This window comes from Mobula birostris, chromosome 8, assembly GCF_030028105.1.
Source record: "Mobula birostris isolate sMobBir1 chromosome 8, sMobBir1.hap1, whole genome shotgun sequence".
Classification (NCBI taxonomy): Eukaryota; Metazoa; Chordata; class Chondrichthyes; order Myliobatiformes; family Myliobatidae; genus Mobula; species Mobula birostris.
The window spans coordinates 66,985,840-67,010,461 of record NC_092377.1 but is presented as its reverse complement, the minus strand read 5'-3'; the positions used below and the strand labels follow the sequence as shown (position 1 = coordinate 67,010,461).

Sequence of the window (24,622 nt, the reverse complement as noted above, 5' to 3'; positions counted from 1 at the left end):
ATTCCACTGTAAAAGAATGTATTACATATGGTGTTAAGTTCTGAAAATACTATTAAAAATGTATCTGTCCAGATTGAAACTCTCTAAGTCCAGCATCCCTGGGAGATTACTGGTGCCAGACCACAGAAATCACCCCCAAATAAATATTTCTCTCTGAGCAGGGTAACTGTTCTTTTTAAGTTTAAATACTGCCCATGTCACTGAAGGTTCTGAGAGGTGTCCATACCACAAAGTTTCCCCAAGTCAGAAATGCTATTGGTGAGATCGCTTTCAGATGACAATGCAAAAGTTCCATTGGTAGGTTGATCAGCTACGTAGTACAGAGCTTGGTTAATTTTAGATTTTAGTAAGAATTATTTAGACCAGATCTATACCACAGATTCAAAACACACTGAACCATGAAAGTAGCTGGACCAAAGACAGTTTCAATCTGTAGGAACAACATAAATATATAAATTCAGAAAAACATGTTTATATGGCTGTTCAAAAATTGACTGGAAAAAATTGCAACCTGATAATATTATTTATCCAGTCTTCTGATTATTGATTATCCAAGAAAATTTATACTGTTAGGTTTTCATACCTGCTAGAACTCACTGGCATTGCTCATTTGTAAGTCCTAAACCAGGTAAGTAAGTAAACTTATGAACTGCATTGATTCTGTGCAAAAAAAAAGCTTGATACTTAGAAAAGTGAGCCAGTGCTGTCGTGAACAGAATTCCCACAGGGCAATTCTTGACTCCAGCTCTGCAGCAACAGCCTTACTCCATACAAGAAATTCTGATCACCACTTAGTGTAGAACTTCCAAATTCACTGTAAGCTGTATACTTCTGTCACTGGATGCAAAACCTTTGGTATTTATGTTAGGCTCAAAAAATTTGGCACTTTCTCATAGCCTTGCTCTTGGCCATACAGGAAGATTGGCAACCCATATCAAAATAGTACAATCAGTCACATTTTCTTTTAGATATGGCAGATTTATGCCACTGTCAAAGCTTTCAGAAGCACCAGGGTGATATGAGCTGTCTATACTGTAAATATTAAAAATATTTAACTGGAGCTGTTTTTTAAAAAAATACACATCACTTCATATAGTAATTATATTTCATACACTTTTTAAAAAAAAAAATCACATTTGCTTACTAATCCACAGGCCTAAAACCCCATTGGAATGTAATTCCGAATCTGGTAAGTACACATACATGAGAAGCTGTTTGACTGGATGCATATTGACACTTCCAGTACACTGTGGTCTTGTTTTTTTGTGTTTTTTTTAAACCAAAGATTCACAATAGAACAAAGAATATCAGCCTACATATCTGAAGTAAATATAGATCATGCTGATAGTACTTAGCAGGTGCATCATCATTTATGGAGAGAGAAAGTTATAATAATATTACTTCAGTCATGGAGCCATCTTTGAAATATATTAAAATGACTGCCTGAATTGTTCACTTCAGTTTGTCTGCATATTGAATATTGCCTAGAACTCAAGGAAACAATTCCAGAGATCAGAGCAATCTGGACAGTACACAGACTGGTTGCAACACATATTGAAGCCTGTCATTCTTACAGCAAAAAAAAGGCAAAACCCGAGAAAACAACAAATACAAAAAAAAATCAAGTGGGAGTCAAAGCACCATAAACATATTTGATGTGAAAATTTAATCTAATATTGCTGACTGCATTAAATCTTAAGGAGCCTTGTTAAAACAGAAGGCAATGGACATCAAGGGAAAGTATCCAATGGCTAAGGCCATACTTTGCTTAAAAAATGATTGTACCTTTTGGATGGCAATCATTCTGACCCCTGCCATCACAGCAAGAGTTTATCAAGGTAGTATACTAGACTCATTCATCTTCAAATGGCCCCCGTACCTTCATAAATGTCAAAAGTGAAGAAATTTACTGAAATTTCACAATATCTAATGCAACCCTCCTCAGCAAATGAATCAGTTCATCGGTGCATGCAGCAAGACCAAGACAACATTCAGGCATGGTGGAAGTGGCAAGTAGTATATACACCACAGAAGCGCCAGGCAACAATGGCTGAATGCCCCAACATCAACACCCTTCAAGTCACCAATGACTTGAAATTTACAGGACCACATCCATACCACAGCTGCAAGAGCAGGTTGGTTATGCAAGTCAAATAATTCTCTTCCTGATCCCTCAAAACCTTTCCACCATATTCAATGCTCAAGTCAGGGGTGTAATGGAACACACTCCATTTGTTTGTATGAGACTATCTCCAACAACTCTCAGTGGTTCAACAACACACAGGGCAAAGCAACCTGATTGTCTGGCATACGATCCACCAACTATATTCATTTACTACACCAGGAGTGGTGAATCTTTTTGAGAGCATATGCCCAAATTGTCAATAATCTTCAATAGTTGTGTGCCATGCTAACTTTGAACAGAGATAATCATGAATTGTAATGTATTAGTAACAATAATTATGGACTTGTTTTTAAGGAAAAAGACTGTGTCCTGTTGTTTATTTATGTGTATTCATTGTTTTACTATTAATAAAATTATAACAAAGACAGATTGAAATAAATACAGCATTTTAGAAAACCTATTCAAAATTATTAATATCAATCTTTTAAAAAGATAATTGAAAAATATACATGGAGGTGCTAAATTACATCCAATATTTACTATTAATATTACTAAATATCCATTGTTCACTCATCAGTGACAGAAAAAAGTATTTTCTCAGAGTGGGCCCCTTCAGCCACAATGCCCAGCAAATCCCAACGTAACCCAAGCCTAATCACAGGGCAATTTACAACATCGGTTTTGGGACAGTGGGAGGAAACCAGAGTACCTGGAGGAAACGCATGCAGACACAGGGGAACATACAAACTCCTTACTGGCAGCGGCGGGAAACCAATGTCACTGGACAGAGTAAAGCCAATGCCAACCGGTCCAGCTGTTTACTATCCAAATACTGATGTGTACATCAGGTCTGCAAGGATTTCAAAATGCATCATCCAACATCTCATAATCGTCTAGCTGGCCCCAAGCCAGCATGAGGCATTTCATATGAAAACATCCCACTGTTCTTGGGTTGTAAATAGTCATTTGCTGCTTTATTTGGCAGTAAAGATAATCATTATGTATCTTTTCTTTAAGACCCACCCATAATGAATTGAGGAGCACACTTCATGCTGCATGCCAGCAAAAGTTTTGGGTATGGCTTCTTGGGCACATGGCAAAGGTTCGCCACCTCTCCACTATTCTATTTGCACGTGCTGGCTGCATTGTGAATCATCTGCAAAATGTAGTGACGACTTGGTAAGGTTACAGTAACAGATTCTTCCAAATATATAACCTCCTTCCAAGAAGAACATGGTTGGCAGGTAGATGAGAAGGCCAGTACCTGCAGATTCCCCCTTCAAGTCACATACCATTCTAGCTTAAAGCTGTATTAGTGGCCCTTCATCTGTACGAGGTTTAAATCCTGGAAATTCTTCCCAACAGCAATATGGCAATACCTTCACCAGAATGATTGCAGTGATTCAAGAGGTGGCTCTCAACCACCTTCTGAAGGGCAATTTTTCACAGGCAATGAATGCTGTACTTGTCAGCAATCCTTAGATCCCACAAAATGAATAAGATTGAGCTGTTAAAAATAGACATTTCAGGAATAATTTTCAATACTACATTGCAAAGAAGTCAAAATTCCAACCAAAATATGACAGTTCTATGCAAAACACTTCAGTTTGGCATAAAACCTTGGAATCAACTTGAAAACAGTAATCTGTTCTCCAAGGCATAACAAAGAGATGGGAAAAAACATTGTTTGAAGAGATATTAATAATACATTATTTCTGTACGCATCATAAAAATATTTTTTCACTCCAAACTACAACCTGTGTTTTCAAGTTGATTCTAAATGAAGGATCATTTGAGCAGCCATGCTTTGCTTTGGCTGAAAATTTTATCTTATGATTTGCAATATACTACTCAAAATTATTTTTGAATTCTCAAATTTCGGCTCTTTGCAGAAGATCTGTCCACAGCAGACCTACTGTCAAATGTATGACCAAAGTTCCTCTAACAATCCATGGCTCAGGGATAAGTAATATTTATAATATTTGAAGTTCTATTACATGATTGAAATTATAAATAAAGGCCTTCGAAAATAAAATTATTTCTCAATGTTAGTAAAAATATATCAGTGTTCTTGCTCCGGATCCCAATGCATCACTTATTTTTTATTAGAACATGGCAAAATCATTCCCCAAATTTCTCACAATTTTCAGTTCTTCTGGTGTGAAGGAATAATGAACAAAATAAGGATATTAAACTTTAAGGAGATCAGACAACAATATAACTGAAAACAAAACAGGAGCTAACAATAATGGTGATATAAATGGTCTGGAAATACACATGATATAAAGTTAAAAATGAACTGGGAGGAAAGGTAATATAAACCAATTGCCTGAACAACATTCTAAACAATATAGGGGTAATGCAAAGAACAATTTGAAGTAACGATCCAGATTTGATAGGGACAAATGAAACATGGTTACATGGGACTGGCAACTGAATATTGCCGAGTACTACAGATTTAAATAGGATACAGAAGGAAGGAAGAAACAGGGTTTTTACAGAAATGGGGTGGGAGGGAATTTAATGGCCAATGGGAATGAAAAGGATACAACAAATATTAAAATAGAAACAGAAGCTTCCAGTAGAATGAAAGAAAGGATAAGGAATTAGACATAATTAGTGAAGGAATCTACTGCAGCAGGAAACTACTGCAGTTAGTACAAGGAAATATTCAAGATTTGAAAAGTAAATGTAAATGTTATCTAGCTATTCCTTACAAGCTTCAAAAGTAATAATTACAATGGGCCTCAGCAAAATATAGGCCAGATAGTTGAATGATAAAAATAAATAGAAAATGCCAATTGAACTTACAAAGATAAATCAGAGAAAACTAAAGGGCAACTACAACAACAGAGAGATTTAAAAAAGTGATCAAATGAATCCAGGAGAAATGTATTCCACCAAAACAAAATCAAGAAAGAGAAAAACCATTGCCAAATACCGAGTTGGGAAAAAAATGAAATTGGAAAACAATAACAAAGTTAACAGAAGAGGACAAAAAAGAAAAGGTGAGCGTCAATTTTGTCCCAAAAATAAATAGGAAGGAGGAGGAGCTGCTAAATTAAAAATATCTTTCCATTTAAAAAAGTTTGTAAAAAGTCTAACTTTCACAAATATATGGAATAAAAGTTATATTAATTATGGAGCACCATAAACAATATTTCCTATTTACAGTAAAACCTCATTATCAGTGTGGAAGACTGCAATAACATCCTTATAGTCATAGAAATTGCTTTTAGTAGAATGCAGCCAATTTCTGAGATACTCTACCCCAAAGAATTACAGAGTCAAGCACATTCCAAGTAGTTGAAATGCAGGTAGTTACATTTTTGAAAGATTGGACAATTGAGGTCTGGAAGAAAATTAAATGTTGAATTAAACTTTCTTGCCAAGCTTGACTAGCTAAGTGTTGCTCAAGACATGGGTCATGAGGGTGACAGGATAAGAGGCAGACACTGCCTTGCTTGTGCAAGCTAACAATAGCTAGAAGTAGATCATACCAGTGATGAGGTATTGTTAACCTTTGTCCAAGATTGTATAGCCAATAGAGGAACTGACTGTAGACCCACAATTCTAATTTTGTATATCGCGCTGATACCCAACAAGTGCTTCTTGAAATCACTGACCAAGTATATTTAGCTATTGGCTACTGCCCAAAATTTCCTGTATAAATTTAAGATGTAACCTGACATCAATGGAGTCGTAAGACAACAGCTCCCGGTGATCATGTATTAAAGGGTTAAACTTATACCGAGGTCTGTGTCTTTATTTCTGTTCCTAACAGAGTAAAGTCTCTCACAATAAATTGATGACAAAAATACTTTTACAGTAAAATATGATAAACCAGGGCATATTTGACAGAAGGCTTGAGGCAATCTGGCACAGAAGAGTTAAAGTCTGAGATAGATTAGTCAGTGATAATATTAAAATGGCAGGGCAGGCTTGAAAGGCCAAATGACTTACTCTTGCTCCATTTTCTCATGTCTGTGTGTGTTCTCAGAAAACCACCTACCAGCAAACAGAGGATAGGATTTTATACCCTATCATAATATTGACCCAACTGTTAAGCAAATAGGCCCCCTCCTCTTGACCTTGACTCAGTCTCTCATGATTTCATATATCACAATGAAACATCCACAATGTCTCCTTCATTCCAAGGGCAATTCTACACCCACCAGCAAGCCTTTTTTCTCAACAAACATTCTGCAGCCCTGGAAACATTTTTATCAATTTCCTCTGGATATTCTATTGCTGTTGTAACCAAAGCTCTTTGCAGCTCTGGCCTAACGGGCACTTTTATATAAGTCACTAAAACTTCCCATTTTCTACATTTTAGCCATTAAAGGCCTTATTAACCACTTGAAATATCTGCTCTGTTACCTGCAGGAAATTCTGGACAGTCCAAGATCCCTCTTTTCTTTCCTCCATTCTTCTCAGAATCTTCCTATGTATTCTCTATTTTCTTGTTTTGTTTCTCCTCTCCAAATGCATTACCTCCTACCTCTCTGGACTGAATTACATTTATCACTTATGTCTCCATTAACTGATCCTTCAGTCTGTAACTACTTCATCACTAGCAATCATTATGCCTATTTTGGTTCCCTGCATACTTCTAAACTGTGTCTCCAAAATTTAAACCCAAATCACTGATATATATCACAAACAAAATAACACCATATGCTTAGGAACCTCTTCAATGTCACTGAAGCTCCCACTAACCACTATATTTCGTTTGGTCCATTAAGCCAATTTTTATTCCAGTTTACTATTTTCCCTCTGAACACCAAAATTCATTTATTCTTTTATTTCTATTGAGCTTTGAAAATATTTTATTCAGGACTGGTGATTAATCACTTAATAAAAATGTACTAGCATAGAAAATTGAAGAAATAATGTCAGAACCAAAAAGTGACAAAAACAAAATGGACTTTTCTCTGGAAAGAGAGCCGAAGAGTAATATTATAACAGTATGGATGTGGCAAAATGATAGAATCTGCCGAGCACACACAAATTATTTCTACAATTGAAGTTTCCCAGATGAGGGGGAGGACATTCTGATCCTCAGGGATAAATCAGACTGAAAATTAAGGAGAAATATCTTTACCCCCTAGAGAATGTTTGGAATATGGAGTCAACAATTGCAGGAATGACTGAGTCAAATAGATACATACCTTTAAGTGGAAGCCAGGTAAGTACAAGTAGAAGAACTTACAAACAGAATTAAGTGAATTTAAGTGGGAAGGAGACACAGGTGAAGCATAAGCACAAACACAGACAAATGAACACATTTGCTTATTTATGTATTGTAAATTTGATCTAATTTAAAAACAAAAATTCCACACCAATAACTGATAGATGTTTTGAACACTGGAAGGAGGATAAAGGAGACTATTTTTCAAATTTATGAAGACAACTCAAATGCAGTTTAGCCATTTGAGTAAAGAAGTGGTATCTCATACTCTTATCCTTCCTAAAAGATTGTATTCACCCTCAGATGAAAATATTCTTCCTGATATGCAAGTAGGGAAAAACAGAAGTTTCACACAGCTAAAAGCAGACCTCGTACATATTCCTGTGAAGCAATCAGTTTTCCGAGTGTTCAGGACATCTCTTTAATCACAGTAGCTTAGATCAGCTGTTTTTATGAGAATTGGCTTTCCTGGTGTAGCTAATATAGAAAGATGGGAGGATGATGATGGAAATAAACAATGAAAGGATCTTGGTGAGCAACACTACGGTATGGATCCTACCATGTTGCTCTGAGTTTGTGTGGCCCCATATGTGGTGATTCCATTTGGTGGCATTGCTGGCTGTGGTGTATCTGACTGGATCGTTCCTCTTCTATCAATTAAGCTATTAAAAAAAGTATAAAGTATTGTTAGTAATTAACCATAGTAATCAATGTCTAAAATTAATGCAAATTTCTTCATGGTTATGATAGGGAATTAAAAATAATGTGACTAGCTTTCAAAACATTTGAATGCAATAAATAATTATATTTAAAATAACTTCCTTTTGTTACCTTAAGTCTACCTGCCAATTTTGCAAAACAAGAGGTAAACTGGGCACTAATGTCACTATCAGAGTATTTACTTGAACTGCTATGCATGACAGCTTCAGATAAGTTAAGTTGAAGAAATCTTGTTGCTGGTTTAGCTGCCTAACGTGGCAAACCAAAGTAACCATCCAAGCAGTAATGTTGGCATCTATTTGAATTAAGTATCTCCAAGAGTCTGTAGAAGGGCTGGTTGGAGCAGCACAGCAGCATTTTGGTTAGCACAGCACAATTACAGCCCCAGCACCACAGGTTCAATTCCCACCACGGTCTGTAAGGAGTTTGTATCTTCTCCCCGTGACTAGGGAGGTTTCCTCTGGGTGCTCTGGTTTTCTCCCACATTCCAAAGATATACAGATGGGTTAGTAGTTACAGATGGTGTAAATGGGCGGCACGCTTGTTGGGGTAGGAGAGGCTGCTACCGTGCTGTTCCTCAAAATAAAAATAAAAGGTAAAACAGCTAATGATCTTTTGTGGTTGATATCTGTAAAGCATACCTCTTAAAATTAAATGAATCCTATGGCTGCTGTTATAGTGGGATTTTTAATTCATTCTTCCAATTTGCCATAATACCTAGTTATTGCTATCCTTCAGAACGGAAATAGGCAACATACCATTAGGAATGGTAAAGAAGTTATACATTCCAAAGGCAGCTTGTATACTTCTGACTGGTAGATTTTCAAATGCTAATGACACATATTAATAGTCACAATCCCATGGATTATTAAAAAAGGGTCATAAAAGTTCTTGAACAGTAACTAAACTAATAGCTCATGTAATAATTCATTTCCATGGAGACTTAAAAATGTAATTGTTACATAATGGCTTTTGAATTCATCTGGAGATATTTTTGTTGAAACAAATATTAACTGAAATCACATATAGGATTAATAAACCAGATAAAGTAGAAGAAAAAAGCAGAACAATTACAGTAATTTCCCACCTTGGTGGTAATGGCCCACAAAGAGCTGCACAGCAATTTGTAAAGATGTTCCCATAGCTATATGGATTGTAATTGTCTTTGCTTCTTTTATTGGACCACGATCCTTTAATCTACAAGAACAATATTTTTTTAAATCACATGGATTTTTCAATAAATTGGACTTTTAACATTAAAGGAAGAAGTATTTTAAATTCATATTCCCTATAGTTTTGTTACTAATCATTTGAGAATGACAATGATAAATTAAGTTACAACTTGCAGCCATAGCTGCTAATTAGGAACATCTGCAATATCACAGTTGAACCAGTCTTTGTAATGTGTTGCAGCTCATATCTAAAGAACAAAATTAACATTAGTGACTGAAAATAATATACAAAATTGCACCTGTTTAAGTAAATGCAGAAACAACTGAACTACCCACCTAAAATAAAATTTCAAGTTCTATGCTCTTGTACTTTTGAAAATGAATTGATACTTTCAGATTCTAATTTATATGGATTCTAAATAACATGGTGTTTATTAATTCATTATCCTACATTAACTTCACAATGCAGCCAGATTTTTGGTTCTTGGATCAACCACTTGCTGAAAGGAAACATGACCTGTCATGTTCAAGCTGACCCATTAAGTCCAATGCATATATAATTTTTTTTATACTCCCTTCAACAACATTATTGTTTGCAAATGATGCAACCAAACAATCATAATGTTGTCTTTGAAAACTGCAAGCACTGTATCTAGAAATGCAGTAGAGCACCGATCTCACTTCTTCACAACTGTTCAATTCAGCTGCACACTTCTCCAGGCCACTATGGAGCCTGCCTTCTAGCAGCACTTCAGTTGTTTCACATTAGCCCATTCATTTCCATAATGTTGTTAAGCATTCTGACTTTTTAGTTAACATTATCTACATTAAAATAATATATATCTATACTTTTTTAAAATTTGTGGCTTTTAAATGGCACTACTGGCTAGTTAACTGATTTTTGTCTCACCCAGTCTTGATATTTGGAAGTGCCCTGTGTCAACAGAAACTGCGTTGAGTACAAAATAATCCACCTAGGCTATTTTAACACTAATAGATTTAATCAATGGAATAATCAAGGTGTTTAAAAACCTACAAAACTAAATGTTTTTGACTTTGTCATCCTTGATTCCAACCCTTATGGGTTTCATTAAATTTGACCCTTATTCAGGTAGAGTTTCTGAATCTAGAGATTCTGTTTTATTTTAATTTTGGTGGGCTTGGTGACTAGAGATATTCTTAATGATACAATAATTTCTATCCATGCCAGGAATGCATTAAATAACTGTACAATTGCTATTAAAGGGAACCCTAGTTAATTCTGCTCTTCCTTCTCCCAGCATTTTGAGACATCCACTGAGAGTACCAACTAATGAATGGGGAAGCTCACCTAACCATTTGTTATCCTATCCTAACTAAGTAATGGGAAGTGTTAATCCTATTCTCCTTTACTGCACTGAATATCTGAGTTGTACCGCACAGAACCAGGCCCTTCTTCCCAACCTGTCCATGTCAACCAGTCCTGAACTAGTTTCTGCTGCTAACGTTTGGCTTATTTCCCCCTAAGCCTTTCCTATCTGTGAACCTGTCAATATCTCTTTAAAAATGTTGTAATTGTACTGGTCCTTTACCACTTCCCTGGCAGCTAATATCATATACGTACCACACTATGTGTGGAAAAACATGGCCCTCAGATTCCTATCAATTCTTCACACCTTAAACCTATGCCTTTGAGTTTTAAACTCCCCAACCTCTGTGACCATCCACCTTATCTGTGTTCCTCATGATTTTATAAACGTCTTTAAGATCAACCCTCAGCTTCCTTCATTTCAGGATAAGCAGTCCCAGTCTTGTCCTAGAAGCACAGGCCCTCCAGTACCAGCAGCATACTCATAAATCTTCTCCACACCCTCTCTAACTTGAACACATCTAATTTACAGTATGGGAGCAGAACTGCACATGATATTCCACATGTGGTCTCATAAAAACCCAGTACAGTTGCAACATGATATTTTAAATCTTGCACTCAATTCCCCATTTGTTGAAGCCATACACCTTCCTCACCACCTTGTTTACACTTGTCACTACTTTCAGAGAAATGTGTACTTATACCCCAAGGTCTCTTTGATCCATTACATACTCAAGGCCCTATCATCTACTGTCTAAACCCTGCCCTGATTTAACTTGCTAAAATGGATCACTTTGCACATTTCTGAGTCAATTTTCATTTTCATTCCTTTGGTCCTTTCCCAGTTAATCTAGAACTGGTTGTAACCTAAGTCAACCTTTTTCCAGTGTCCATCGCACTACTAATTATCAATCTTACTACTCATATATTTACCTATATTTTCATCAAAACTGTTATCTAGTACTGATACATGTGGAACACCTGCTCACAGGCCTCCAAACTGAAAAACAACACTCCCCTACCATCCTCTTGACTCCTATCACCAAGCCAATTTTGTATCCAATTAGCTAGCTCACTCTGGATCCACGTGGTCTCACCTTTCAGATCTGTTTACCATGTAGAATCGTGACAAAAAAAAAAATTCCTCAAAGTCCATGTAGACAACTTTTACTATTTTACCATATCAGTCCTTTTGGTCACCTTTGCAAAAAGCTCAATAACATCCAAGAGACATTATTTCCCCTTGTCCAAAGCTTTGCTATGTTTTTTTGCTTGGAACCCAAATCTTCATTCTTAACTACAATGCAGGTCTTTGTTTTGCCAAATTTTGAGATAAATAAGGTTGCTAACTAAACACAATTCCTAATTTTCAAGGAACAAATTTAAGCAAACTACCGCTAAGATAGTGAACCTAGCTACACTTGATATCAGAATTTCCAACTACTTAGCACATTAGAATGCAATAGAAACTGTTGATTATTAGCAAGCACTAGAAACAAAAATCAGACCATAAGCAAACTACTATGGAATAATTCAAAATACTTACATCTTCATTTGTTGTCTGATTTGAGCTGATCAGATAGGTATGAAATCCTGAAAGGCCAAGGATTGACCACACAGAGAAGAAGCAAACAACTGCCTCCAGTACAGTAATAATGGAATCAAGGATTAACATAGAATTAAGACTGATAAAAGAGTGAAAAACAAAGATGCACTTTCTACAATTTAAACCTATTTCTGTTGATTCTAAAAACCACTGGTAGAAAATACTGAACAGAAACTTTAAACATACATGTGCAAATATTTTATAAATATGCCATTAAAAGGTTTGAAATAAATGTTAAATTCTTGACAATGGTATTCAATGTCATATACAACGGTATTCAAATGTTACATACTTGACCACAATGTTATCTTGTGAATTGCAAATTATATTAGAATATCAGTCATTTTCCCCAAGAAGTCTGTTACATAAACATCAGTTTCAAAGTCAACTTCATGAAAAATTAGTCACTAAATCCCAGCTTTGCAACTCATAGTTACATTACCGAACATTCATTATCAATGCAATTGACGAGGGCAAAAGTCAATTGCTCCCATTTTGATTTAATTTCTGCAATTAAGTATTTTCCTTCCTATCCGGATACTCCGTTTGAAATCAGATATTCACCATAAAGAACCAAAACAATGAACAGGTGACAATATTAGTAGTGTGACGGATAGCAAGGAAGAGGCCTTCAAAGCCATCTGTCTAGATTTGAATATTTAAATTAGATTTAGATTAAGGGATTGGAGTGTTAGAAAGATCTAAGAAAGAGCTTTTTTTTACTCAGAATCTGAACTCTCTGCTTGAGAGGTGCTAGAGACCAGTACTCTCATGACATCTGTATTGCCATGACATAGATAGTTACAGATCAAGTGCTTGTACATGAAGTATGGATAGATATTTGATGGCTGGCATGGATTCAATGGGTTAAAGTGCACATTTTGTGCTGTATGACTATGATTATCAATAGACTGATCAGGTGGTAAATAGAGAGTAAATGTAATTCATTTTGGACAATATTAAGGTACCTTATTTCAGGAGAACAAACAAGGCATGAGGTAATGCATTAAAAAGCAGGATACAGAAGTGCATAAAGCATGTCACAGTATCCCTGACTTTGGCAGAACAACTGGTTGTTCTACATGAGAAACTGGATTAAAAGAAGGAAGGTCATGCTGGAACTGCATAAAAGGTTGAGTTAGTTCCAGTTAGTGCACAGTTTTCAATTATGGTCACTTTGATACAGGATATGATTGCACCACAGAGGATACAGAAGATATTTATATTACCAAGGCTAGAGAATTATCACCTGAGACTGGCAAGATTGTGATTGTTTTCTTTGGAATGAAGGAAATTGAGTGCTGCTTTAATAAAGATGCACTTTCTTCGTAACATTTTCTTCTGAATTACTGTTTTCCATTGCACTACCTCAAACGATCTGCATGGATGGCATGTAAAACAATTTTCTCATAGTACTTTGGTACATGTGACAATAATAAATCAATTCCACTTCAAATGATGAACTCCACCACGGACGGTCCCAAGCCTGGCTGCGAAAGGAGGGTTGAGCATGAAGCTAGCAACTCCGTCCTGTAAAAACCGAGTGTTACAGTAATGCCAACAGAACCTCCAACCACCTCATCTCTGGGAGAGGAAGGATTGTGCTAATGGGATTGATTTGCTAGGCAAGAAATTAAAGAAATGCATTTATGATTTATTTATTTACACTCAATTAATTAAAGAATACATTTTACCTAATATTTTGCTTCCTTATAATCTTCTTCTCCATTCAATGCTCTTAACTGCACAAGTACGGTGGTCAGATTTCCCAGTAGCTGCCATAAGTTTGCATTCTACTACTGGATTTTTTGCAGAGAACAACATTGCTGCACCTTTGAGAAATACCAGCAAGTTCAGGGCTTCGCAATCATGCAAGAAGAACATGAGTTCTTGCCTTCTTTAGCCACCTCTGCCATTTAATAAAATGATGGCTGGTCTTTTACTCTAGCATCACTTTCCTGTCCTATTGCCAAATTTTTTGTTACTTCATGTATTCAATATAATTTTTGAAAGCAGATCGATAACTAAGCCTCAGCAGTGGAAAAATTCAAACAGATAGCATCCTCTGTGAAGAAATCTCTCTTTGTTTCAATCCTAAATGGTTTGTCCTTCAATTTGAGACTGTGACCTTGAGCTCAAGAGCCCTCAGCCAGAGGAGACATCCTCCCTTTTCTACCTCATCTAGTTTGCCAAAAATTTTAAGTTTCAATTACATTATCTTTTATTCATCAAAATCGCTACAGAAAAGATTAGCCTCATTGAAGCAAGCCAAATGACAGGCTCACCTTCCCAAGTACCAACCTAGTCAATCTTTGCTGCATTTGCTCATTAACAAGTACATTCTTTTTTTTTAGCAGAGACCAAAATTACTTCTGAAGATACTAACATGGATGGAAGATCGGCTGACTGGTATGAGGCAAGGAGTTGGAATAAAGAAAGCCTTTTTTCTGGTTGCCAGCCAGCCATTTACTAGGGGTGTTCTGCAGAGGTTGGCTTTGGGACTATTTCTTTTCATGTTGTGTGTTCATAATTTAGATCAGGGGTCCCCAACCTTTTTTGCACTGCAGACCGGGGTGGGGGGGGGGGGGGGAAGGGACGGTTGCCAACGGACAAGAGTAGCAGCCAAACACGTTGCGTTTACCCTGAAAAGACTACAATGACCATGAAGCCTTGCGCGGGCACAAGTGCGCATGCGTGACTTGCACGTGCCAATTTTGTTTCACAAATCGTTTTTGGCGATTCTGTTCGCGCTGGGTGGGGTAGTTAATCACAACCGGAATATTGGTGATAAGTGGCTAATACACTCAATTTTGTTTCTAAAAGGGTTTATCTAACGAATTTAATATTAAACACACAGCGCATATTTTCCTCGCATGAATATAGTGATAAATCAGTTATCAGGGGAGGACTGGAGAGCTTGAAGTAAGTGTTGAACGAACTTCCAGTAGAAGTGGCAGAAGCAGGTTCGATATTATCATTTAAAGTTAAATTGGATAGCTATATGGACAGGAAAAGAATGGAGGGTTATGGGCTGAGTGCAGGTCGATGGGACGAGGTGAGAGTAGCATTCAGCACGGACTAGAAGGGCAGAGATCGCCTGTTTCTGTGCTGTAATTGTTATATGGTTATATAAGTAAGTCAACAGCATCATAACATTTTAAGTAACGTTTGGATATTAAACACACAGCACATATTTTCCCCGTATGAACATATAAAATCATTGCAACACACCAATATCGCTGAATCAGTGGGAGCCCTGGGCTTGTTTTCCTGCAACAAGACAGTGCCATCGAGGGGTGATGGGAGACAGCGATACTCGAAGGGGGTTCCTTATGTCCAGTCTATTCCGCAATTTAGATTTTGTTGCATTCATCGCAGAGATATGTTGGAAATGGAAGCAATGTTTTCAGTGCTTCTGTGGCTACCTCAGGATATTTAGCCTTGACTTTGTTCCAGAATGCCAGCAGAGATGTTATGTCAAACATACTTTTCAGCCCACCGTCATTTGCAAGCTTGAGGAGTTGATCTCCTTCCCGCGCTGACATGGATGACGCACGCGTAATGATCTTGCTTGCGTTCAAGCTCAGCAGTGGGCGTGACAGGGAATGAGGAAAGGTGCAGCTGACTCATATCGCCAAATCATATCATTTCCTCGCAGCCCGGTAGCGCTTGCCTTGCGACCCGGTACCAGTCCGCGGCCCAGTGGTTGGGGACCGCTGATTTAGATGATGAATTTTGTGGCCAAGTTAGCAGACAATACAAAGATAAGTGGAGGGGCCAGTAGTGTTGAGGAAACAGAGTCTGCAGGACTTACACAGATTGGGAAAATGGGCAAAGGTTAACTTACAGGTTGATGAGGTGGTAAGAAAGGCAAATGCAATGTTAGCATTCATTTCAAGAGGACTAGAATATAAAAGCAAAGGTGCAATGCTGAGGCTTTATAAGGAGTATTGTGAGCAGTTTTGGACCCCTTTATGAAGGAATTGGAGAGGGTCCAGAGGAGGTTCGAGAGAATGACTCCAGGAATGAAAAGGTTAATGTACAAGGAATGTTTGAAAGCTCTGGACCTATATTCACTGGGGTCTGGAAGAACGATGGGGGATCTTGTTGAAACATATCAAATATTGAAAGGCCTAGATGGGGGGGACGGGGGACCTGGAGAGGATGCTTCCAATAGTGGAGAAGTCTAGGACCAGAAGGTACAGCCTCAAAATACAGTAATGTCCCTTTAGAACAGAGATGAAGAGGAATTTCTTTAGCCAAAGGGTGGTGAATCTGTGGAATTCATTGCCATAGATGGCTGTGGAGACCAAATCATTGGGTATATTTAATGCACAGATTGATAGGTTCTTATTAGTAAGGCATCATCAATCACAGGCAGAAGACAGGAGAATGGAGTTACAAGGGATAATAAATCAGCATAATGAACTGCAGAGCAGACTCGATGGACTGAACAGCCTAATTCTGCTTCGTTATCTTATGATCTAAAATTACTCAAGGCATGGTCTACCAACTTATTGGAGTAATACACCTTCCCTGTTCTATTAAAATCGTCTTGCAATAAAAAAGAACAACATACTATTTGTAATTCTAATTATCCACCACACCTGCCTTTTATCTTTCACAACTTACATACAAGTCAATCACTGTTTTTAAAAACCCAACATTTCTGTTTTTGTGCTACAGTAGATAACGTCATATTTTCCACACTATACTCCATGTGCCATTTTGATGTCCATTCACTCAGTTTATCCAAATTTTCTTGAAGCTACTTTGCACTCTGATCACTGCTTGCATTGCTAGATAGTTCTGTGTCACCAGTATCTTGGATATGTCACATTTTCTGTTCTCATTGAGGACGAGAGCAGTAAGCAAACAAGTGTTCAGTGCCATCTGCCCGTGTTTGACCAGTCTCTTCTCACTGCTAGTGTTGGGCAAGAGGTACCGGAGTCTTAGGGCTCATGCTGCCGGGTTTTGGAGAAGTTATTGCCTGTACCCATTGGGTTTCACTTGCCTCTGGGGTGAATGGGCTTCACAGCTATGCTCACTTTTGGGGACCCTGGGGGTTATGTTCCATGACACAGAGTCATAGAAAGCTACAGCACCGATATAGGCCCTTTGACCAATCCAGTCCATTCCGTATCATTTAAACTGCCTAGTATCATCGAATTGCACCCGGATCATAGCTCTCCATGTACCTACCCAAGCTTCTCTTGAATATTGAAATTGAAATTGCATCCAGCACTTGCACTGACAGCTCATTCTACACTCTCACCACTCCAAATGAAATTTACCTTCATGTTCCCCTTACACATTTTACCCTTTGTCCTTAACCCATGACCTTTAGTCGTAGTCTCACCCAAACTCAGTAGAAAAAGCCTGCTTGCATTTACCCTATCTATACCACTCATAATTGTGTACTTCTGTAAAATCTCCCCTCAATCTTCTACATTCTAGGCAATAAAGTTCTAACCTATTCAATTTTCCCTGAAGCTCAGGTCTTCCAATCCCAGCAACATCCATGTAAATTTTCTCTGTACTTTTTCAATCTTACTTTTATCTTTCCTGTAGATAGGCGACCAAAACTGCACACAATACTCCAATTAAGGCCTCAGCAACATCTTGTACAACTTCAACCTAACATACCAACTGCTGCACTCAATACTTTGATCTACAAAAGGCAATGTGTTGGAGGTTTTCTTTACCACCCTATCTACCTATAACGACACTTTCAATGAATATGGACCTGTATTCCCAGATCCCTTTGTTCTACCACACTCCTCACTGCTCTACCACTCACTGTGTAACCCCTACCATGGTTGGTTCTCCCAAAATGCAAGGCTTCACATTTGTCTGCATTAAATTCTATCTGTCATTTTTCAGCCCATTTTCCCAACTAGTCCAGATCCTGCTGCAAGCTTTGATAAGTCTTCCTCACTGTCCACGACACACCCAATCTTGGTGTCATCCACAAATTTGCTGATCCAGATCATTGATATAGATGACAAACAACAACAGACCCAGCACCGATCCCTGTGGCACTCCACTAGTCACAGGTCTCAGTCAGAGGCAACCATCTACTACCAGTCTCTGGCTTCTCTCACAATGTCAATGTCTAATCCCATTTAATACCTCATCTTGAATGCTGAGCGACTGAACCTTCTTAACTGACCTCCTATGTGGGGCCTTGTCAAATGTCTGTGTAGACAACATCCACTGCTAGGAGATTTCCTCGAAAAACTCTAAGACTAGTTAGGTATGATCTACTATGCACAAAGCCATGTTGACTACCCTGAATCAGTCTATGTCTATCCGAATAATCATATAAGCAACATACACAAAATGAAGGAGAAATCCAGCAGACCAGGCAGCATCAATGGAAAAGAGTAGAGTCAGCATTTTGGGCCAAAACCCTTCATAGGACTGGAGGTAAAAAGAGATTATATATTCATATATTTGGTCTCTTAGAATATCTTACAATAACTTTCCTGGTTTATTCTTAGAGCTTTTCTTAAATAGCAGAACAACATTAGCTATCCTCCAGTTCTCCGGTACTTCACCTGTCACTAAGGATGATTTAAATATCTCTGCTAGGACCCCTGCAATTTCGTCACTTGCCTCCCACAGGATCAGAGGGAACACCTTGTCAGAACCTAGGGATTTGTCCACCCTGATTTGTCTCAAGACAGCAAACACCTCCTCCTCTTGTAATCTGTATAGTGTATACGACCTTGCTGCTGCTTTGCCTCACTTCTATAGATAGACTGCATCCATCTCCTGAGCAAAATATCCATTTAATATTTCTCCCATTTCATTTGGCTTCATGCATAGATTGCCATTCTGATCTTCCAAAGAACCAATTTCCTTCAACTTACCTGCTCAAGCAACCTCTTGCCTTCCTTCAGCCCCACAGATTTCTTTAAGTGCTCTCTTGCATTTCTTATACTTTTCCAGATCCTCATTTGTTCCCACCTGCCTATACTTGCTATGCACATTCTTTTTTTTTCTTAACCAGAGCCTCAATATCTCTCGAAAACCAAGGTTCCTTAAACCCATTATCCTTGCCTTTTATTCTGAGAGGCACATGCAAGCAATGTTTCTCAAAATTTCACTTTTGAAGACCTCCACTTATTGAGTACATTTTTGCCAGAAAACACTTGCTAGATCCTTTCTGATACCATCAAAATAGGCCTTTCTCCAGTTTCAAACCTCAACCCACAGACCAAGCCTATCGTTTTCCATAACTACTTTGAAACTAATGGCATCACGATCACTAGATGCAAAGTGTTCCCTACACAAACTTCTGTCACCGGCCCTGTCTCATTCCCTAATCGGAGATCAAGTATTGCACACTGTCTTGTTGGGACTTCTATGTACTGCTTAAGGCAATGTTCTTGAATATATTTGACAAACTCTATTCCATCTAATCCTTTTACAGTATGGGAGTCCCAGTCATTATGTGGAAAGTTAAAATCACCCATCACAACCTATACTTCTTGCAACAGTCTGTGATCTCTCTGCTAATTTGTCCCAGTAAATCATGCGGACTGTTGGGTGGTCTATAATGTAGCCCCATTAACATGGTAATACATTTCTTATTCCTCAGTTCCACCTAAAAAGCCTCACTAGATGAGTCCTCTAGTCTGTCCTGATTGAGCATTACCATAACATTTTCCCAGACTAGTAATGCCACCCCTGCCCCCTTTAATCCCTCCTGCTCTGTCACGTGTAAAACAATACTGAGCTGCCAATCCTGCCCCTCCTGCAACCAAATCTCATGAATGGCTACAAAATCATTAAATCATGTGTTGATCCATATCCTGAGGTCATATATCTTTACTATAATACTTCTTGCATTGAAATATATGCAGCTAAGAACATTAGTTGTACCATGCTCAACTGTTTGATTCCTGACTTTGTCTGACAGCTCAACATCTGTCTCCACAACCACTCTGTTCTAGAACTCTGGTTCCCATCCCCCTGCATGCCTAGTTTAACCCCATCCCTCCCTGTGCAGAACTAGCAAACCTTCCGGCTAGGATTTTAGCTTCCCTCCAATTTAGATGCAAACAATCTCTACTGTACAGGTCCCACATTCCCTAGAAAAGAGCCCAATGATCCAAAAATATGAAGCCTTCCCTCTACACCAAACCCTTAATAATGTGTTAAACTGTATGAATTTCCTATTTTTGGCCTCACTAGCATGTGGCACAGGTAGCAATCCTGCGATCATAACCCTGGAGGTACTGTCTTTCAACTCTCCGAACTCACTTTGCAGAACCTCATCCTTCTTCCTACCTACATCATTGGTACTGATGTTGGCCACGGCCTCTGGCTGCTCACCCTCCCATTTAAGAATGCTGAGGACTCGATCTGAGGATGTCCTGGACCCCCGGCACCCAGGAACAACATACCATCCAGGAATCTCATTCTTGTCCACATAACATCCTTTCTATTCCCCTAACTAAAGAAACCCCCATCACCACAGCTTATTTCTTCTCCCCGCTTCCCTTCAGAGCCATAGGAGTCATTCTCAGTGCCAGAGTCTTGACCACTGTTGCTTTCTTCTGGTAGGTCATCACAAACACTCCCCCCCCCCCCAACCCCAACAGTATCCAATCTGTTGCAGAGAGGGATAGACACAGGATAACTGACTTCCAGAGACTCTACGGTTAATGTTCTCTGTGTTATGTGTTTGCTTGCACAATTTGTTTCTTTTTTCACATATTAGGTGTTGGACTCTTTGTTGTGTGGGGATTTTTTTTTTAAATGGGTTCTATTGTGTTTCCATGTTTTGTTGCTGCCTACCAGAAGACGAAACTCTAAGTTGTATACAGTATACAAACCTTGATAATAAATGCACTTTGAACAAAACTAAAAGCTAATTCTAATGTGTTATGGGTATATTTACTCTAAATTAATTCTCAGGTTCTTATTACACCTTTTCCAAAAACTGGAAACTTATTAATTGTGCAACTTAATATGTTATCGTTATAAATAAAAAATGTTACATTATGAAATTATTCAAAAACCAAAAATACTAAAAAATCCATTGAAGAGTTGTGAAGTAGGTCACTACAAAAATGCAAACTGACACTAACCATAGTACACTCTCTGAAAGAGGAGTAAACATTCTGGATTTCCCACCGCGCCCCCCCCCCCCGACAAATGTAACAATAAAGGATATCTTGCAGGACTGTCTTTAAGCGCATTTAGAAATCCTGTCTTCTGCGATCCTATGTAAAATTGATCAAAAGTTAGGTTAAAAGAAAATTAATTCAAAAAATCAATCATGAGCAAGAGCTTATGGTTACTTTCTTAAAAGTACAATGATCATATTCAAATGTTATTAATCATGAAGCTTTAACATTGTATCCTATATTCGTCTATAAAATCGTTTCCTTTTGAACTACAACTATTGCAGAAACTTCCCACTTTTTTATCTGCATAAAAATGACATATAAACACAATGAAATGTTTAAATTTCAAATTTTACTTTGAACACCTCATTAATTTGCATGTATCTCAACGCACTAGTATGAATCCACCTAACTTTATGGCAAAGATTTATCCACCAAATAGGACAACTAAAAGATAAAAAAGGCAAGCACATGAACAAAATGCCTGAGCATCACACTGCCAGAGTTTGGAGTTCACGTCTAACTTTGAGGACTTCTTGGTCTCGGCATACTTAACAATAGAAAAATCTAAAATTTTTAATGATACAGAAATGAAACTTCTGGTACCAATAATTCAGGTAGCAATTAAATCAAATACTATTTATACATTTTATACTTAATTGATTAGTATGGTAAAAAAAAAAATCATTGGAATAGTTTTTGTGTTTGTTTTCAACCAGGTCTGAAACTCTTGATGCCAGAAATGAATTGTAAATATTATTACATTAAAAGAAAATAAATCAGCTTGTTATATTGAAGAAAACTATAGTTCACTTGGAGTACAATTAAAATATACTCTTTCAAAGATCTGAATTAAAACTCTGACTGCATTGAAGTCCAGCTATAACTGATGGACAAAAATCTCCTCTGTAAACTAGCTGGATCCTTTATAAATTGAAACTGTCTTAATCCAGTTTCTACAATGTCTACATGTTATACTTTGTGGGAATTAGCCCAGGTCACTCAAGAGGCCACAGGAGAGGGTGATATGGGAACTAAAATAAGACGATATAGGATTCTCTTTAACCTGACGAGTACAAGCACATAACAAACAAAATCCTTTAAAAGTCCAGTTTTTTCCATTTACAGTTCAAAGATTCTGTGTAAAAGAACTAAATGTATTTCTATTCAAATAAGAAATACACAACTTTCTTCACTAACATTAACTTTTATTGTTTTGCCATTAAACAAATATTAAATCCACATCTGCCCAATGTTTTTTTAGAATAAATATCTCAATGATCATGATTCAAAAGCATTCCATCAAAAATATGCTGGTGTCTACCAACTTGTGTTCCAACAAATACATTTTCATTTATGATGCAGTCATGCATGATTGACTGTCTTGTAATATAAAGTATTCTTAGAATGTGGGTTTTCAACTACTTCTACATTGAACCCAAATGCAGTCATATCCAAGGTGTTATCACTCAATCAGTAACTACCATTTGCTTCATATCAGAAGGTGGGAGGAGAGCTAGAAAAGCCACTCTACAAATAGTCCAAATGAATACAATACTTACGGAGAATGACATGAGTGATGACGAAGGCGAAGATGAATACTGTCAAAAATGACAGTGACAAAATAAACATGTAAAAAAATCTGTAGTTCCTTTTTCCCACGCAGTTGCCTACCCAGGGGCAATGGTGATCAAATCGTTCTAAAGGGGGAAGAGCAATATTGGAAAACAAATTATAGCATCAAGTTACAAAATGGAGTTTGCATGACTGGTTATTTTTAACCTAGATTGACTTCTAGCAATATCAGGAAAATATTTTGCATGCCACATCTGCTTTTCATCCAGATAAAATTTATTATATTCCAAATGGTGTTCCAACTATGGGAAGAAACATAATTGATCTGATAATATTTCATTTGCCCTCTTCATGCACTTAACATTAAAAAAGAATGAGGAAATTAAATGTGCACATATATTCTCAAATATTCTCCAATAAAACCACAAATATTCTCAAATAAAGTTGCTTTTAAACCAAAAATGTGCAATAAAAATGATGAAACCCACTAATTGTAAGACTGTTTCAACTACTCTATTCAAGCCAACAAGAAAGAATTTAATGATAAATTTAAAATTTATGAGACAAAGGAAGCTGCTCTACTTCCTCAAATGGAATACTGTACTTTAATTTTCTTCTCAATAATTAAAAATAGTTAATTTATTCCGAGATATAGAAATTCCTTCTTAATGATTAAAATATGATTCATATTCAATGGGAAAGGTTAGTACTTCAATTTTGGCAAAAAGAAATGCCAAATATTTCTGAATCATTGCTCACTTCAACAATAGAATTATGGTTCGGTACAATCCTTATGGATGGAAGCATCCACTTTCACTTCGTAAGCAGAATACAATTTAAAAAGGAATCCTGGCCATTTTCATGAACATTTTCGTGACAGCTGAGCTCACAGTCTCATGCAAAGTACAACATCCAGAAGATTACAGTTAAAAAACACCAATTATACTCCGAGTACAATGGAAAAGCTTTATTTGTTGTTTCAAAGTGTGGTATAATAGAATATCCTAAATTCACAAGCCTTTTACTCCAATTCAAAGATAGGTCAACAACTCTCTATTCTACAAGCAGAATCCTGCATAGGTGGGCAGGTTATCCTTCTTGTAGTGATATTAAACTTAGGCCCACTTGCCTTCTTTGATGGAAATAAAAAAGTTCATTCTTATAGTTTGAAGAAAGGAAAGGGGCTTCACCTTAATATTCTGGTCACTGTATATTTTTTATCCTACAAAATATTCCTCACTGTCAATCGTCTGGATATTACTGGATTCATGTTAGCAGACATTTACTCTACTTTCTACTTTAAAAAGCTGCTTTATAATATCTCAAGGCTGTAAAAAAAAAAGCCTTTTATAAATGTAGACTTGGTTATTTAACTATACATAACTGTTCGTATGTTACATTTTTCAACAAAGGATTGACATTACCATGCCGAAATCAGGCCATAAGTGAGGCAGGTTTGGCAACCAGCAAAACAAAATACATTAATATAAGCTTCCAATTGGGAATTATTCCCATTTTTGTTGCACTGTAATACACTAAAAACAAGGCTCTTGTAATTCTAGAGTGCAATGTGTACAGTTTGTGAGGGACACACATTAGAAGAGCACCAGTATGATAATGATCAAATGGAGGGAAATCCAAAGAACAGGTCTCAAAAAAGCCAAAAGCCAGAGACAATTCAAGTCATTATTTTGTATTCGCTTCTGCAGGATCTGTGTGGCGAGGCCTATGTGTGGGAGCCTGCA

General features: G+C 37.3%; 1 protein-coding gene across 1 annotated transcript in view; it reads right to left on the bottom strand.

Moving 5' to 3' along the window:
- The window catches only part of zdhhc14 (zinc finger DHHC-type palmitoyltransferase 14), a 135,038-nt gene that overhangs the window by 16,674 nt on the left and 93,742 nt on the right, over positions 1 to 24,622 (bottom strand). Inside the window, exons 4-8 of the mRNA XM_072265364.1 lie at positions 22,865 to 23,002; positions 21,350 to 21,398; positions 12,103 to 12,205; positions 9,124 to 9,233; positions 7,876 to 7,978 (exon numbers count right to left, since the gene is read on the bottom strand). Coding sequence (XP_072121465.1) covers positions 7,876 to 7,978; positions 9,124 to 9,233; positions 12,103 to 12,205; positions 21,350 to 21,398; positions 22,865 to 23,002 — 503 coding nt within the window. The remainder of the gene's footprint in view (positions 1 to 7,875; positions 7,979 to 9,123; positions 9,234 to 12,102; positions 12,206 to 21,349; positions 21,399 to 22,864; positions 23,003 to 24,622) is intronic.